Raw genomic sequence first — 17,285 nt, forward strand, 5'->3', positions numbered from 1 at the left:
TTTCAAAATCTCTTTCCCCACTAAAAATCAACTGTCATACAGAAAAACAAGTTTGAACCTTTGACCCTGCCAGCCTTCTCCATGCACAGGGATTTGCAATCACAGAAAGAATGCTATTTACAATAATGAAGTTTTGGGAATATAATAATAATTCATTCAAAATACAAGGGCTATTTACAAAAAGATGTTTGGGGAAATTAACAGCAATACAGGGTCTTAGAGGTCTAGGCCTCATTTCTCCACAGATGCCAACCTAGCTGAATATAGAGACGACAGAAAGTCAGAGAATCACAATGTATGCTTCTATGGAAGAGGAGCACTCTCATGGTTAAGCAAGAAACTATCGATTGTAGTTTCATCTTCAGCCGAAGCTGAGTATATATCTGTGGCATTAGCTTTTCAAGAGGTTATTCGGTTTCATAAACTTCTAGAAGATTTTGGAGTATTTGCATTGAAGTGGACTATAATGTATTTATAGTTGTATTATTCTGTCACAAAGTGAGAAGGTTTCACAGAAAAGTAAACATATTGATGTGAAATGCCATTTTGTAACAGAATTACAAGAGAAAATATTATTGATATAAAATATTCATCATCATCCACTTTATTACAGCCAACAGCCAAATAGAATAAAACTACTACAGAATAATACAATCAGGTTACAGAATAAAAGCAGATAATAATACGATACAACAAAAAGGAAGCAAATACTAATGCAGTAAACCTTCACCAAATTTCTGCTACTCAAACCCTGCATCACTCCTTTCGACCCTCCTCTGCCGTAGTTTGCCTGCTATAAAGCAGAACTTTGCAACTCTCAAGGAAATAGAATCGTTCAAATCTGCCAATAAAAAAATCTACTTTCACTTGCTCTGAAGCTGACCCAAACTGACGTAATACAGGGGTAATTAACTCTTCTCTGAGATCCCTATAGAAACTACATTACAACAATATATGCTCGGTAGATTCCACTTCTCCTGCCAAACATGGACATAATCTCTGGTTATAGGGAACCTTATGAAATCGCCCTTCCATCACTGCCGACTGCAACACATTCAGCCTAGCCGCTGTTAAGGCCCTACGATGCTCCACATAATTTATCTTTCGTAAGTATCGTGCCAAACATTGTCTATTTATTTGGGTTCCCATCCGTACGCCATACCCCACTTTACTAATATCGCTCTGTCTGGCTATGTCACTTATACGCTGGTTTATAGTGTCTCTGGCCTTGGCAAACCCTAACTCCCTTATTGCCGGAAGTGAAAACCCCAACCAGCTTAATTTCCTGTCAATTGCACTTTCCCATCTGGTCTTATAATCATCCAGCAGAACCAGTGGGGCGAGACGAGCTGGAAAAAAAACCAATTTAAGCCAATAGCCAAAAATGGCTTTCCAGATTCTGGCTTCGACAGGAAGTCATCCCACTTCTAATCTAAGACAAGCATTGGGAGCCAAACGAGCTACCCGCAACATAACCCTAAGGAATTTAGATTGAACCGCTTCTACCTTCCGTATATCCGCATAAGGGCCCAACTGTGCCCCAACCAGCAACAGGGCAAGGGCCTTAGCTCTGAACAATTCAAAAACCACCTGTACTGATTGTGCTCGTTTCCTAAGATGTAAGGAATAGAGTGCCAAAGCTACTTTTTGGGCGTTTTGCGTTATATAATCCCTATGGGCATTATTGGTCTTATTTGCCTGAAGGACTGTACTTAAATTGCATAACCTGTTCTAATTTGTGGCCAGATATAAAATATTGTGCTTCAAAAGAAATGTTTGCATACATATTGACAAAACCATTAACCAGAGAACAATTTCAAAATCTGCAGATGGCAATTGGGCTCATAAATAAAAGGAACAACGAGAAGGGGAATGTTGGGATTTCTGTGACATTGTCCTTGCCTCTGATGTATGTATATCTCTGAGGTTGAGTATGTATATCTGTGGGGCTTGGGGTAGAGTTTAGAATGTTTGTGAATCATCAGTTCTGTAGACTGATTGGTCAGTTTGTATTTCTTACTGGACGCTTGAGACTATTATTTTTCTGTTGGGATGATCTTTCACTCTGAGTAGAACTGCTGTTTATAATTTGGTAATAGTTAAGTAATAAACCTTAGTAACATTGTTCAATAGCCTTCATAAGTTTCAGTTTCAGCTTTGTTACACTCCACTACAGAGGGGGAGGGGAAGGTGATGGCCACCTGATGGCCATGACATTTCAGAGCAAATTGGGCCAGTTTGAGGGCCTGTGAGCAACGCCACCTCCTCTCTCCTCCTGAATGGGAGCTTGCCAGTGCCCTCTGAAGTCATCAGATAGCCCCATCTAAATGACAACTAATGTGATATCAACTCACTATGTGCTGGGATTGTGCTAGTGAGTTAGGGTCATTGATGGACCTATTACAGAAAAGAAAAAGAAACCACAATGGCATAACATCCAAAACACACTAAGTGTTCTAAAGAGAGAAAAAATTGCCTCACAGCAATAGCTGTTTTCAACCAAAAAATCATAACGGTTCAATAATAAATATAATTATGTTCAATCTGAGCAATATATTTTTTGTAATAGCTTTACATAATTACCATCCTGGAAGACAAAACCATAATCAATGCTGCCATCTAAAGCAGCTCTTTTTAACTGTCTGATTAAACTCCCAAAATACAACAAATCCTCAGCTCAGTATGCCAGCAATCAAAGAGGCTTGGAATGCCTGGATTTCCCATTCAAATTCTGATTAAAGGTCAAATGCATCATGAAGCAAAGGAAATCAGTTTGGTTTAAATCAAGACACTTTAAAAGAGCACTTTAAAAATATATTTATCACAAATCATTTTAGCAAATACAATAAAATTCATACTTCAAATCAAATCCTTTCTTATGGCCACAGGCCAATATAATTATACCAAGAAATATTCTACAGTGTACACTCACAAATTACAAGCACACACAGTTAGCTGGTGGTGAACTTTACACACGGCAACATAAAAATTTGCAACATTGTGAGTGACACCGTGGTAGCTGTCTGAAAAGAGCCAGGAAATATAGAATTGATCAGAGTGACTTGGGAAACTACACCAAAGTGGATTGTGGTAAAACAAGCAGATTGTGATAAAACAAGCAATAAAGCTAAGATTGTGATAAATCTAAGATTGTGGTAAAACAAGTAATGCAGAAGGCCCTCTTTATTTGTGTGGGTTCCGTTCCCACCTATATGTGCAGATAACGAAATCATAAATAAAGAGACCTTAACTCTATGGGGATTGGTGCGGGGGGGGTGGGGGTGGGTAGTTTCCTAAGCACACTGAAGTGTGCTGAAAATCACAATAAAAAACGGGGGGAGGGGTGTAGAAATAAGCATAGTACCTTGTTCTCTAGTTCTTCAGCTCTCCAACAATGCCCCCAAAACTTCCAAATACTCCAGTTTTTATTCTTTTTTTAGGGTGTTTCCCCTTCCCCCCAGAAAAGAGCAATAAAATGGCTCAGCACTACAAAATGGTGGCAGGAAATTATGTCAGAAGTCATTTCCGGCCACTCAAGAACCACGAATAGGCAAAAATTGTTGAGATGTATGTGTATATACATTGTATTTGTTCTTCCCTCTGATGCATTGTATGTATATCTGAGTATAGGCTTGGGGTAGTTAGCAATGTTCGTGTCAATCATCAGTTCTGTAGACTGATTCGTCAGTTTGTATTTCTTACTGGACGCTTGAGGCTGTTATTTTCCTGTTAAGAATATCATTCACTCAGAGTAAGACTGTTTTTTATGATTTGGTAAGTTATAAACCTTAGTAACTTTGTTCAATAAACAACAAGCCTAAGTTTCCACTCCACTACAAAAATAGTCCTATTTTCACCCCACGAATAATGAAACTGGGTCCCTATGACCCAACCGCAGATATGCGAAACTGCAGGTGCCGGGACCATAGGTGATGAGGGCCACCTGTATAATAAAACATGTTCAAGGATTTCAACTACCCCTGTGCCATACAGGCAGGGAATCTCACAATCCCCAGAATGAAAAAAGCTGTGTCCTTTGATTCTTTGTATTGTTGAAAGCCATCAGTTAATGAGTAAACATTTCTGTATCATGTATGACTAATTTTATATCAATGAATATCAAAGGGCTGGAAAAAATTCTGATTAAAAAACCTGTATTGATAGGAAAGCTTATGGCTATGTGATTGGACATCAACTGGGAATCCTCTAGGTATGCAGCAGTCCTGCACTCTATAGAAAGGACAGTCAAAATGTTACATTACAAAACTGGCATTCAATCAAATCATATGTTGCATAGTCAGGAATGTGACATTTACTGGCTAATTTAAAGAGATCCAAAGAGAAATAGCAGGATACTCTTTTATTAAAGGTAAAGTGTGCCATTGAGTCAGTGTGGACTCCTGGTGACCACATTATTACTTGCCACTAAATGTCAAGCCCTAAGAGCCTTCAGTAAATGTGCAAATGTCAGCTTTATTTCCATCATCTAATGGTTAAAGAGATTTACCATCCCACAGCGTAATGCTAAAAACAAATCTCATGATACAAATATCTCCGAGATTTCCCATCAAGCCTTAACATCTTAAAATATACTCGTAAACATCAATGTTGACCAAGTTTCAGTTTCTGACATTTACTGTAAGATAGCCACATACAGTGCAAATGTATATGAAAAGAAGCATACAAAGTTTGACACTGAGAATTAGTCTATTCACTAGCAAGCAATTGATTTCTATTCTTCATGTGTCTTTGGTTTTGTACCTACAATAGAGGCAGTACAAGATGAGTAATGTGGCCTTCATATCTTGGTTCACAATATCTGCAAAGACACAAACAAAATGGGTGTCATACAGTCTTCCATTTCTTGAGGAATCGCTAGCTTAACAAATGTAAATGGGAAATTTAAGTGAGAGCAGTAACACTCAAGAGTGCCAGTAAGGTGCTACAGGGCACATGAAGGCAAAACACATCAAGAAGCCCTGTAGTTAAGCACAGAGGCACTGTACATAAGGAAGGGAAATGCCTGTCAAACTGAAAGTGATGGCTGGAAATGCAATCAGGAGGGCTCGGGCAATCGGGCCATGCCCACTTTGCATGTGATGTCATGCGGCTACCAGCAGGAGGGACATGGGCCGCTCTTCCACTGGCTACGTCACTGGGTACACTTCAGGCAGACTGAGGAGGAGATATCTGCCTAACAAACTTCATTGGAGGGGTTTAATCTGGGTACATGGAGGAAAATCAAGGATACAATATACAAACATATTTTATTAATATAGATATTATAATCCATAAAGCCAAACTACCAATATAAATTCCAATAATATAATTCATGAATGCAATAATTGACTTTAATAAAATCTCTTCATAATTTCAACATGTGGCCACATTTTCTAGTTAACTTGTAGATCCTTTATTTTAAAAAACTTGCAGGATATCAGGAAAGTTATTTTCATCAAATGCTGTTTGACTCAAAGGTCTTCATCACAGGCTTTCTTTTGCCAGCTTTTCCTTAATACAAAAGATTGAAAGAAGAATCAGTTTTTCCCCTCCTGAGAACCAATAGAAATTCTCTTCTTATCTGGGAGCTTTTTGCTGCCACTCCTCAAGTGGAAGCTACAACTGCTGAGAGATAAATGGGCTACCAGTCCTTGTGTCAAAACACATTTGGCAAAAATCAATGTTTTGGCATATCCTGCAAGTTTTTTTAAAACAAAGGATTCACAAGTTAAGTGTGGACACATGTGAAGAGTGTGGAAACTATGAAGAGATTTTTAATAAAGTCAGTTATTATATATAATGAATTGTATTAATGGAATTTGTATTGATGGTTAGTTTGGATAATTATTGAATATATATTTGTTGATTTTTATAGATTTATGGATCAGCTATACTAATTAATATATTACATATTTTCATGTTGTATCCTTGATCTTCCTTAGTGTATACAGTTTTTGTCTATATAATGTCTATACATCATGGGAGTTTAATCTGAATCCAATTGGGAAGGGAGACAAAGAGCTGCGATCTGAAAAATGGGAAAATAGAAACCATTATGGGTCTACAGAGAACAGCTTAGAAGCAAAAAGGACTTGTATAGGAAACTGATGGAGGGGCATATAATCAAGGAAGAGCAGAACTGCTTAATGCCTATTGTGCTTCTCCCAAAAGGTGAATGCGGCCGAGCGAGGCAAAAGATCTATAAACCCCAACAGCCAGAGAAGCCAAGAAGTACCAGGGCTCTGTCCCTGCACATCCCCCCTCCACTTTACCCCTGGCTGTAGATGGAGCGTAGCTTGATTAAGCAAAGCATTTGGCAATATATCAACTGTGTTGTTAATGTGAGCTAGAGGATGCTATGGTTATTCACAGCTGGTTGAACAACTGGCCTAAATGAACACTCATTAATACCTCCACATCATTTTGGAGGGAGGGAGCTATTGAGTGGAGGGAGATATTGAGTGGCCATAGGGCCCTATGCTGTCCAATATTTTCATAAATGACTTGGAGGTGGCAATAAAGGGGATGTTTATCAGATCTGGAGACGATATGAAACCAGTGAAGTTAGCTAACTTCTTAGAAGACAGAATCAAGATTCTATCCAATCTGGACAGACTTGAACCAATAAGATGAAGATCAAAAGAGACAGTCGAGAAACCAACAGGTAAGATGGAAAAAGTGGCCCTCAACACTGCTGCTCTTAGCTAGTAAGTATATGTGAAAATAATCCAGGTGCCTTATTGAACAAATTGAACATGAACCAACAGCATGATGCAGATGCTAAAAAAGCTAATGCAATCTTAGGCTGCATCAACAAAAGCACAATCGAAGGAGGCCCTTGAATATTATGGGGGTTATGTTACACAATACCACTGCAAATGCAAAAAAATACGATAATTGAAACTTTGTGCCTATGAGGATGATGTGGTTATTTTCCTTGGTCAGATAAAATACCAAAAAATTAAATAAATCCGGAAATAAGAGAAGAGTACAGTACTGTACCTTGGCCACTCCAGCTCCTCCTGTAATGCTCCCACAAAATGCCTCAAAAAGACATTCTAACATGCCTCCACACTGCCTCCAGAACTCTCTCCAAGCCAGAAATGCAACTGGAAGTGTGAAATGTGCACAGGAACTTCAAATGGCTGAAACTCAGCCCCATGATAATTGAAACTGCAAATAGCTGAAACTGAAAATGTGGAGCCTGTAAAATTTGAGGGCCCCTGTACTGTGTCCAGTTCTGGTCCCCACATTTTAAGGTGGGCAGCAGGGGTCTGGAAACCAAATCCTATGAGAAACAGGTGAAGAACTTGAGTGTGTTTAACCTGGAGAAGAGAAGACTAATGGGAGAGATGATAGCTGTTGATGGGCTGTCCCATAAAGCTGCCATATAGGAGGAATGGACTTGTTCTTTGTTGCTCTTGAGGTTCTAGTTGACTAGAGCCAATGGGTTAAAATTCCAAGGAAGCAGATTTTATTTATTTATTTATTAAATTTATACCCCGTCCAAACTTGCGTCTCTGGGCTGGACATTCTTAACTGTAAGAGCTGTTCAACAGTGGAACAGTCTGCCTCATGCACTGGTGGGCTCTCCATTGCTGGAGGTTTTCAAACAGAGGCCGAACAGGCATCTGTCAGGAATGCTGTAGAAGTTTCTTGCCCTGAATGGTGAGTTGGGTTAGAAGTCCTCCAAAGCATATTCCAGCTCTAAAGTTTTAGGATTCTAAAGCCCTGTATATTGATAGTTCTTGCAAAACTGTGGTGAAATTGTCTGGATATACAATTGTCTGGAGACCCGCCCCCAGGGTCGTTCCAAATCCCCAACTGTGAATTATTTCACTTTATTTTAAAGCAGCAACAACAAAGTAAGTCTCTAGAGTTTTTATTTATTCTAAAAGAAAATGTTCAGCTAGGATTGTATCAAAATGCCTAGGAAGATGCCTAGGAAGACTCAGTAGGATGTAAAACTGCTCTCTGCCATACATTGTCCTTGTCAAAGGAGCTTGGATGACTGGTGAGCACTATGCATTTAGTTTGTACTGAAATCAAATCAATGCTACTTGATAATTTTAATATTAGACCTAATGCATTTCAGTGTTTTCTGGTTTGCACTGACTTTTGAAAGCTTCCTATTGCTCCCTAAGCTTGCTTGCCCAGCACAAACTATCGTCTGTGAAATATCCATCTCCTATAATGACTGACCTTCAGGGTTGATGGGAGTGTTTAGAAGGCCTCCATCCAGGAGCAAGTCTACAGCAAGGTTAACATTGTGCACCTGTGAAAGGTCAACAAATAAAAGGGAATCTCAAACGCATTAACATACAATAGATTACTGCACTAAAAGAACTCAGGTTATGCAATTCTGTTTTATTTTCTGAGCAGCCATATGTAGACCATAGTTATTTATTTGATTGTAACCAGACTGAAACAAGTACATACATGCTCAGCTCCAGAGGACAGCAACGACATAAATACACTAGGGTCCCAAGACTAGCAAAAGGTTCCATGCCCCAAAAGGACCATTACTCTTATTTTACCCAAGGGGGTTGGAGGCAGTGGGAGAGAATTCTTCCACGACTATTATTTCTATACCACTTTTTGATGAACAAGTACTCAAAGCAGCTTACACAGAAGGAGAAGGAGACGTTGGCTCCCTCTCCTCAAAAGGCTCAACAGTCTTAATTTATGAGTCCTACCTATTGCAGGCTAAAAGTCTCCCAAAGTCAAACTGTACAATAACCTACCATTTCTGAAGTAGAACTTGGATGCAAAAAGAAATCTCCCAGATTCAGGAAATAGCCCTCAAGCTGCCCAATTAGTAAGAGTAAAATGACTCCATCTGCAAACTAGAAAATAAAATATTATATACTTCTAATACAGCTTAATCCTAGTTTTAGTTCTGTTCTCCTCACATTTTCTAAGGCAGAAAGGATGTGCCCACTGGGCACAAAGTACTGGGTATGTCTAATATAACTTCTATCTGCACCTGCACAAAACAGAGTGATCCATAAACTGCTTGAAGTGTTACAATAATACAAGCCTTTCCTGTCCTCTCAGTTCTTGCAATACATCCTACAACCTTAGGCCTGTTTAATATATTGCCAGTGCCTCAGAGCAACTCGAACTCCTGTACTGTTGTTCAAAGTCGGTTGCCCCGGACTGGAATGGGGAGGAGATTTCTGGCAGGGGTGCTGATGGGGGCTTCCATTCTTAAAACATGAGCTAGGAGCCCTGGATCCTAAAATGTGAACTGGGACCCTGCCCTAAGGTCCATGCCAAACAGAGTCACTGCCCATCATCCCTAGCTGCTCGTGTACTGCCTTTGGCTGGGGATTATGGGAGCTGTAGTCTAAACTCTTTGGGAATTCCCGTTACAGGGAACACTGGTAATGGGGCCATATGAGTGAAGGTTTTCCTGCATAAAAAGCTCTCCACATTCTCATGTGGAAAGCTAGCATATGAGGGGATGCTATACTAAAGCCTGTCTTTCAGACATGCCTGACTTCTACAGATGTTTTTGTTTAACTTGGGGGTGGGAGTGGTGGAATTCAGATACATGATCTCCCTGCATCTGAAGTGGTACAGTCCAGGAAGAAATCATTTCTGCATTTCAAACTGGCCTATTATGTGGCCTTGATCAAGTCACTTCCTTAGCCTCCCATCTAGACAAATAGTGATCTCTGTCAGAAGGCTATCATGAGGACAAACAGCACAAAGTACTTTGCAAATTAAAAGTGGTACAGTCATCACTGGTAGCAGATGTTTACCTGAGAGTTAGCATCTTTCACAGTTATTCCTAATTTTCTGATATGCCTGTTGACAAATTTCAAAAACACCTAGAACAGATAGCAGCATGAAATTATTAATATGCTTCATGGTTTTATATCCCTTTTAAAAGTCTGTAAAAAAAACCCTAGATATTCACCTCTTTGACAGCATCCAGTTTCTCCGGAGCATGTTTCAATAATTCATCAAAGATTTCAGCTTCTGCAGTGAAGCAATAAATGTTAACTTGTATTATTTTCAATACGTGCCACTCAAGTATATTGAGATGACTTTCTCGGAAGGTGCATGTCATAATAATGAATACAACCCATCAGCAATTCTGTGTGGCAGAGATGCCGGTGGTGGGGCCGGGGGCAGTGTGCTTTTCACATCATTTCTCTCTATTTTTGTACGTACACTACATCCCTCTCTTTTCTTTGTTGTTTGCTACCTTTGCCTCTTTCTCCTCTCCTTCTGAAGTTCCTCTAGATTATATGCCTCATTTTGTTTATGTGATTCTGTACAGTGTCATAGCTGTTGATAGTGCTGTGCTGTCAACATTTCAAAACAACAGCAATAATAATTTGCTTTGCCCTGTGGTATTTGACATATTGATCTTTACACAGAGGTAGACTGTAATTGCTTCCAGGCTGAGTCTCTTTTCTCCCAGGTGAACAACTTCTAGTCACTTAGAACAGTGGTAACCTTTTTATCTGGAGGGAATATTTTTCAAGGCAACCTGCTTCTCTGCCAAGAAACCCTGCATGTCTGCCATGGAATGCCTGTTATGTTGCAGATCAAACAGAAGAGCATCATTTCTTGCAGGGCACTGGCCAGGCCAGAGCTATTCTGCTCAAATGGATAGGAAAGCAGTTATTTGTAATGTGTTCATTATATTTAATACAATGATACACCCAAAAGCCATAGGCAGCAGGTTGACTTCTTATAGGAGGGAGTGCCCGTTCTAAAATGGCACCTGCTGTGACATAAGCACACACCATTTAAAACAAAGCATGCTTTATTCTTCAGAACTATTGTTTAATGTGGCAAATCTTGCAGATTGACTGATTAATTGACTCATGATTAATCAATGAAAACTGAATTAACAAAAATCACAAAATGAAGGGACCCTAAAGCACAGCAACAAGGAATCCAATACAGAAAGAAAACAGCTGCATGGATTGGACTTCACTCCAAATGTGTTTGGACATTTTCAAGGGGGGGAAATCAATTTCTCTTACATGCACTTCTAAAATATAGGAAGAATTGTTCAAACACCCTTTGTAGTTGCAGCTAATTTAAGACAATTCTGCTTGAGTTGGCTGCAGCTGGAAGGTTTTTCTTTAAGGAATAAATATGGCAGTTTGTTTATACTGAAAAAAGACCACTTAGTTCACTTCCCAGAGCTTTCCCAGACAGCAGGTGGGTTTACTGAGAGGCTTTACTGCGAGTTTGAAGTTGCCCAAAAAAACCGACGCAAAAAGTGGATTTTTTTAAACCCTGGATATAAATCGGACTTTACTCTAAGGCACAATTAAAAAAACCAAATTGTGTGTGAAGTGCTCCCTGAGAGCTCGCTAGTGCTGAAATAGCTCTCTGTATCCACTGCCCCCAAACAGATTATCCAATGTAGTGTGCTACTAGTGGGGAAAAGGGTAGGCTATAGTACAAGGAGAATAATACAATAACCCTCAATAACCAATACAATTGTCCTAAAAAGCACCTCACTGTTATCTATCAACATACTGCAGATGAGGGCATTAATGTTTAGGATAATAGCTTGCCTAAAGTTCTGAATGTGGTGACTTTTATTTTATTCTTATTACTATTAGATAATTACTATTTTTATTGTTTGAGGTTTTTCCAGATGGGGATGTATACTGAGGGAGGAAGTGTGATACAAGAAAACCAGAGTCACTACGGGCTGTCTACAGACTGCTGCCTTCCCCATGTTCCCACCTCCATTTGCTACATTATTTTAATGGAGTATTTGTGCAATTTGTGGAGTATTTGCACAAGCCAGCAAACCAACTTCAGTTGTTCAACATTACAACTTCTACAACCAGGGGCGTAGCAAGGTTGGAGTGGGCCCAGAGACGAGATTTTAAAATGGGGCCCCCCCACTCAAAGTCCAGGGCCTCCGCACACCCCAGGCCCCCAAGGATTTAAGTCTGATATTCCAAAATAAGTATGCTGCCTGCAAATACATTTCACTGAATACACACACGCACACGTCACAATATATAGTGATATACATTGAGTACTATATATTTGTGCTACTTTTAATGCCTAGAACACACTAGAAAGATGAATGTTTAAAATGGCCCCCTCGCTGCAGATTAGCCAAGGAGACTTTCAACCATGCAGGGTGAGCCTATGTTTGTTTTCTCAGAATTCTGAACAAATTCAGTCAAGTTTGATTCCAGGAGGTTTTTCACAGGAGGCTTTTAAAGCCCTTTAAGACACATCTCCTCTGGAATAGAGGTGCTGCATTCACATGTTGGTGAGATTTACCCTGAAGTCCCTGCAAGTTATTGGGGAGCAGTTCACACACAAGAAAAATAAAATAAAATAAAAGCACAAGACATGCTTCACAGTTCTCACTCAGACCTTCTGGGTTGCAAAACAACTTGAACATAAGTGCATTTATAAATGAATGAATGAATAAATAAAATTAATAAAATACTGTTCCAGAAGTTTTTGCAATTTTCTGCCATGATACAAGCCACTTATAGGACTTTTTAGATAGTTTTTTTAAAGCCAACAAATTTTCCAAGCTGTTTAAAAATAAATATTCAGAGACTTCTCAGTCCCTCCCCCCCCCCATATCCAAGCCCTATGGCAAGCAGATCCCTATATATGGCGGGGGGGGGGCGGGAAAGGTAACCACAAAAAGCAGTTCACACTCTACCTGGCAGCAAGGGGTCTTCTGCTTCAGAGAACAGTGGTGGCCACTCTGGCTGCCTCCTCCTTCCTGGCTGGCTTGGGCCCTACTCGAGTTCAGGCTTCACAGAGGCCTACACGAGGCCTCCGTGGAAGCCCCGCCCACCCGCCGATCAGCTGAGAGGCGGCAGAAAAGGAGCTCTTTGCAGCTTGTCTGCTGCTCAATTGCCGGCCAGGAGACCAAGCAGGAGAGACGGCGAACAGGGCAAGTGGCTGAGGGGCCTTGGGGCTGGGCAGGGGGCAATGGGGAGTCATGTGAGGTGCCTCTGGGGTCCCCCCAAGGCAGTGGGGCCCCCAGACAACTGTCTCCCCCTGCCCTATCGTTGTTACGCGCCTGTCTACAACTATGTAACAACTCTGTGTTGCACAGTCCGTTTCTGTTTACCTAGGTGGCATAAAATGTCCTCTGAGTGAAGGTGGACTAAAGGTGGGCATAAAATGGCTGCCAGAGCCACATAATGGCGCAGTGGGGAAATGGCTTGACTACCAAGCCAGAGGTTGCCAGTTCGAATCCCTGCTGGCATGTTTCCCAGAAACACTTATATTGGGCAGCAGTGAGATAGGAAGATGTTGAAAGGCATCATCTCATACTGCGCGGGAGATGGCAATGATAAACCCCTCCTGTATTTTACCAAAAGACAACCACAGGGCTCTGTGGTCACCAGGAGTCGGCGGCACACTTTACCTTTACCTTTAAAATGGCTGCCAGGCAGTGCAGGTGCTAGACTAGCATGTAGAGCAGTGCAGCCCCAGCACATGCAGCCCTTTCCCAATGTCTCTAGTCACACTCAGTGCCAAAACTACCAAAGCAACCCCCACTTGCACCCCAAGAAAACAACCTAGAGATGTGATAGCTATGGAACTGGACAAGGTTTTATTGGTGCAAGAAATACATTAAAATATTTTAAAGTAAAGGGGAAAACAAGCTTAAAGCAACCTCCAATCCAACCCCAAAGTAGGGATGTGCATGGAACCAGTTCCCTTGTAGCCGATGGTGGGGTAGGGGTGGCTTTAAGGATGGGGGAGGGTGCACCTACCCCCACCCCACCCCCCACCTCCACTGTGCTTCCCCCTCTGGCGCTCTGTGTATAAATGGTTTGGCAGGGCAGCAGCATACCTCCTTGCCGCTCCATTGTTTTCCTGACTGGTGCGTGTGCCCACAACGTACGCATGTAAGCACAGCACTTCCCATAACTTCCGGTCAGGAAAATAACAGGGTAGCCGGAGGGGGGAAGCACAGTGGGGGTGGTGGTAAGTGCACCGTCCCCCATCCTTAAAGCCACACCTGCGCCCGCATTTGAACCAGTTAAAATGTGGAGGATCCAAACCTGTTTGGCATTCTAAGAATAGGACACCAAACAGGTTCGTGCACATCCCTGCCCCAAAGAACCAGCCACAGATGTTACGGCTAGTGGGTCTGCAAAAATGTTGACAAAAACTGTTCTCTTCTTTTATTTTCAATTTCTTGGAGTATTTGGGCACTTGTAACAGTGCATCTGACCACTGCATAGCATCTGCTGGAGTTTCTGTTGTGGCTGCACATTCTGGCAGCCTGAAGGAGACCAACAAAGCAAACAGCAAGGAGGACAAAAAACTACCCACAAAAAAGGCAAAGCACAATCAATCTCGCCCACCCTACCACAAACTGAGCTTTTCCAGCCATGTTATGCTTTTGCAGGCTAATGTGTACAAGGGTTAGTGTGTGCTAATACGCGCTCTCTCTCTCTCTCTCTCTTTATTTATACATTTATATTTTTAAAAATATGGGCCGGAGCAGAGCAGAATTCCAGTGAAGTACCTAGGCTACCAGAAGTGAACTGTGTGCTTCAGGTAAGAGAAGGGCAGAGATGTATTGCACAGATGAAGTGGGGTGTGTGCCATTGGTGGAGACTTCACTGCCCCACTTCAGCCCTCATGCTGCAGCTTGTACTCAATCTGTGGCACATAGAGCCAATTTTCCACACTGCTGTTTTCAGGACAGTTTAAAATTATCATTTTTTAGAAAGACAGTTAATTCAACACTGAAGGGCTAAAAGACATGAAAAGAGTTGGAAAGGGCCACCTGCCATCTGAACTCCACAGTCAAGCTGCTATAAATCACCTTCTGGAAAGTGTCTTAGTGTTAAAATCTCATCTATTCCAGTAGGTGGCCCTGCCCCTTATATATTAAGAAAAGTGTTATCTTTCAGACCAGGGAACTTTAAAATCACATTCATAAATGCTGCGCAGTACTAGCCCTCTTCTGTGAAGCAAAACTAATGTAGTTCTTTGCCTGCAAGAGTATTGGGGAAATGTTGTTATTAGCAAAGCAAGATCCAAAGCTCTTTGCAGAGAATCAGAACTGCTATCAAAGTCACAAAACTTTAGGAGGCAGAACAGAGTAGAGAAACACTGGAACAACCATCTTGGTTCTGTAACTTACTAGAAGCGTCTTCTGCAGCTTCCCTAAATATGCAACAAAAGGAATAATGTGTTAGGAAACAGAAAATTAAAACAACATATTTAGCCATACCCAGAAACTAGGCATTTGACCCCAGCCTTGACAACTTTCCGGAAGGGAAGTTCAGGACAATCCCATATGCCCAAAGACTCTGTCCCTCAGAAACCACATCTCATGTTCTATTGTATTGTGTGTTTTACAGGGTTGTTTGTTATCATTACATTTCTCTGCTTTTAACTAATTTTCCAGGCCATATGGATTCATTTTATACTAGTTTCTTGCTGTCCAACCAGAAAGATGAGATATCCCTAAATGTCTCCTAGTTTTGTTTGATTGCAAGTAAAATCAGGCAACAAATGCTATCTTCTGTAAAGCAGGCTGAGTAGTGAAAGGGGTATAAATTTTACTCTATAAAATTTTACTCTGTAAAACTTTGGGAATATGCATCAATGGCTAAGATTACTTCATAAATAAAGAACAAATCAGAGGATAAATTCATTACAACGTGGGAACCATTTATATATTATAATTTGGTTCATGGTTTAACACCACATCCAAAATTTGGATTTTTTTTTGTAAACTAGGCTATAAGTGTTATATCTTTTGATGTTTGTATTGATGCATAGATATGTTACTCAGCTGCCACTGGGTTAGAACAAATTGTTAGGAGGAGATATGATAGGGAACTGGAATCCAAGTTGATGTATTAGATTATAATGAGATGTCATATGTGTTTCTTTTATTTTCTTTCTGTGTTGGCTGTTCTTTAATATTTCTTTAAATAAATAAAATTTTAAAAATAGTAGAGGTATAGTTAAAATTCTATTATGCTTGAATAGTTGTTCTCTTTGTTTGACTTACAGTATATAGTATGCTGGTCTGTGACCGTATCAATAAAGATTGATTGATTGACTGCATATTCTGTATAAATTTAGAGAGATTTACAATAAATTTACACATACCAGGTGGCAAAGGGGAGAGATTACCAATTGTGTGTCTCTAATTTTTTTAAAAAAAAATCCAGTACTTTTAAGAACACTGGAGCACGTGCAGTCGTATTTCCAAGCACCACATAACATTTGCTGTGGCTGAACAGTATATTACAGCATATTTTGAGGGGTGCAGGGATCCTCATGGAGAACAAGTATATCAATGGCTGCAACCGGGTGGCTGCGACCGGGTGGCTATAGGCCACCTCCAGCCTCAGAGGCAAGATGTCTCTGAATACCAGTTGCAGGGGAGCAACCACAGGAGAGAGGGCATGCTCTCATCTCTTTCCTGTGGGCTCCCCAGAGGCATCTGGTGGGCCACTGTGTGAAACAGAAGGCCAGACTAGATAGGCCTTGGGCCTGATCCAGCAGGGCTGTTCTTATAGCAATGGATTTTTAACGTGAGCAACTATGCCTGCCTATCTATCTATCTAGCTAGCTAGCTAGCTAGCTATCCAAGGTATATATTAGTAATTGCACCTTTGTACAAGCTAACAAACCCACTTGGGTTGCTCTACATTCACCTTCTAGAGCTGCTACATCTCCACCTGGCATGCCCCTCACTTCCGCACCTCTACATAGCTCTGCAGTCCTCTCTCCTGTGCTGTGCAGTTCACTTCTGATCACGTAGTATCACCTTGCTGATGGCTTCCCTCGTGCATGCATTTCCCCCACTCTTTAATGTTTTTGTTCTGATAATGTTACACCATATATAAGCACATCTGTGTTTGTGCAACCCTGAAAGTCCCACTCCACTCATGCTCTACATTCCACCACGTTAGCTTCTTGGAATACACAGACTCCTCCTCCCTGCACTGTAAACTGCACTGGACATTTCTTTCCATGTCTTTCCCCTGGGGGTGCATGGAAATAGTTCCACAGAGAGGGAGTGTGATACACCTGCTTCTTAAGCACACTGGCAGGTGAAGGTGGACTTAAAATGTCCACCAGGTGAAGGTCAGAAATTCTGTGACAAAGAATTGCTGCCACATTGCCCTCCTAATACCAGAGAGAAAGCTGTAAAAGTGCAAGTACTAGAACACCATGTATAACAGCCCAGTGCCCCCAACACATGCAGTCCCTTTCTAATATCCCAAATTACACCCAAAGCAATCTCCCTCACTTCCAGGCCTCAAGAAAACAACCCA

At 41.0% G+C, this 17,285-nt stretch overlaps 1 protein-coding gene across 8 annotated transcripts in view; it reads right to left on the reverse strand.

Annotated features, from left to right (window-relative positions):
* Positions 1-588: 588 nt before the first annotated feature.
* Positions 589-17,285, reverse strand: part of PARVG (parvin gamma) — a 42,703-nt gene continuing 26,006 nt past the window's right edge. For 7 of the 8 annotated variants that reach the window (XM_053256815.1, XM_053256811.1, XM_053256812.1 and 4 more), the window contains 6 exons: positions 15,131-15,153; positions 9,926-9,987; positions 9,768-9,836; positions 8,745-8,846; positions 8,203-8,275; positions 589-4,819 (listed from right to left, as the gene is read on the reverse strand). In XM_053256815.1, the coding sequence (XP_053112790.1) occupies positions 4,740-4,819; positions 8,203-8,275; positions 8,745-8,846; positions 9,768-9,836; positions 9,926-9,987; positions 15,131-15,153 (409 nt within the window). In that variant the 3' untranslated portion in view covers positions 589-4,739. The remainder of the gene's footprint in view (positions 4,820-8,202; positions 8,276-8,744; positions 8,847-9,767; positions 9,837-9,925; positions 9,988-15,130; positions 15,154-17,285) is intronic. The other variant, XM_053256818.1, reaches the window with a different exon arrangement.

This window comes from Hemicordylus capensis, chromosome 5, assembly GCF_027244095.1.
Source record: "Hemicordylus capensis ecotype Gifberg chromosome 5, rHemCap1.1.pri, whole genome shotgun sequence".
NCBI classification, from domain to species: domain Eukaryota; kingdom Metazoa; phylum Chordata; class Lepidosauria; order Squamata; family Cordylidae; genus Hemicordylus; species Hemicordylus capensis.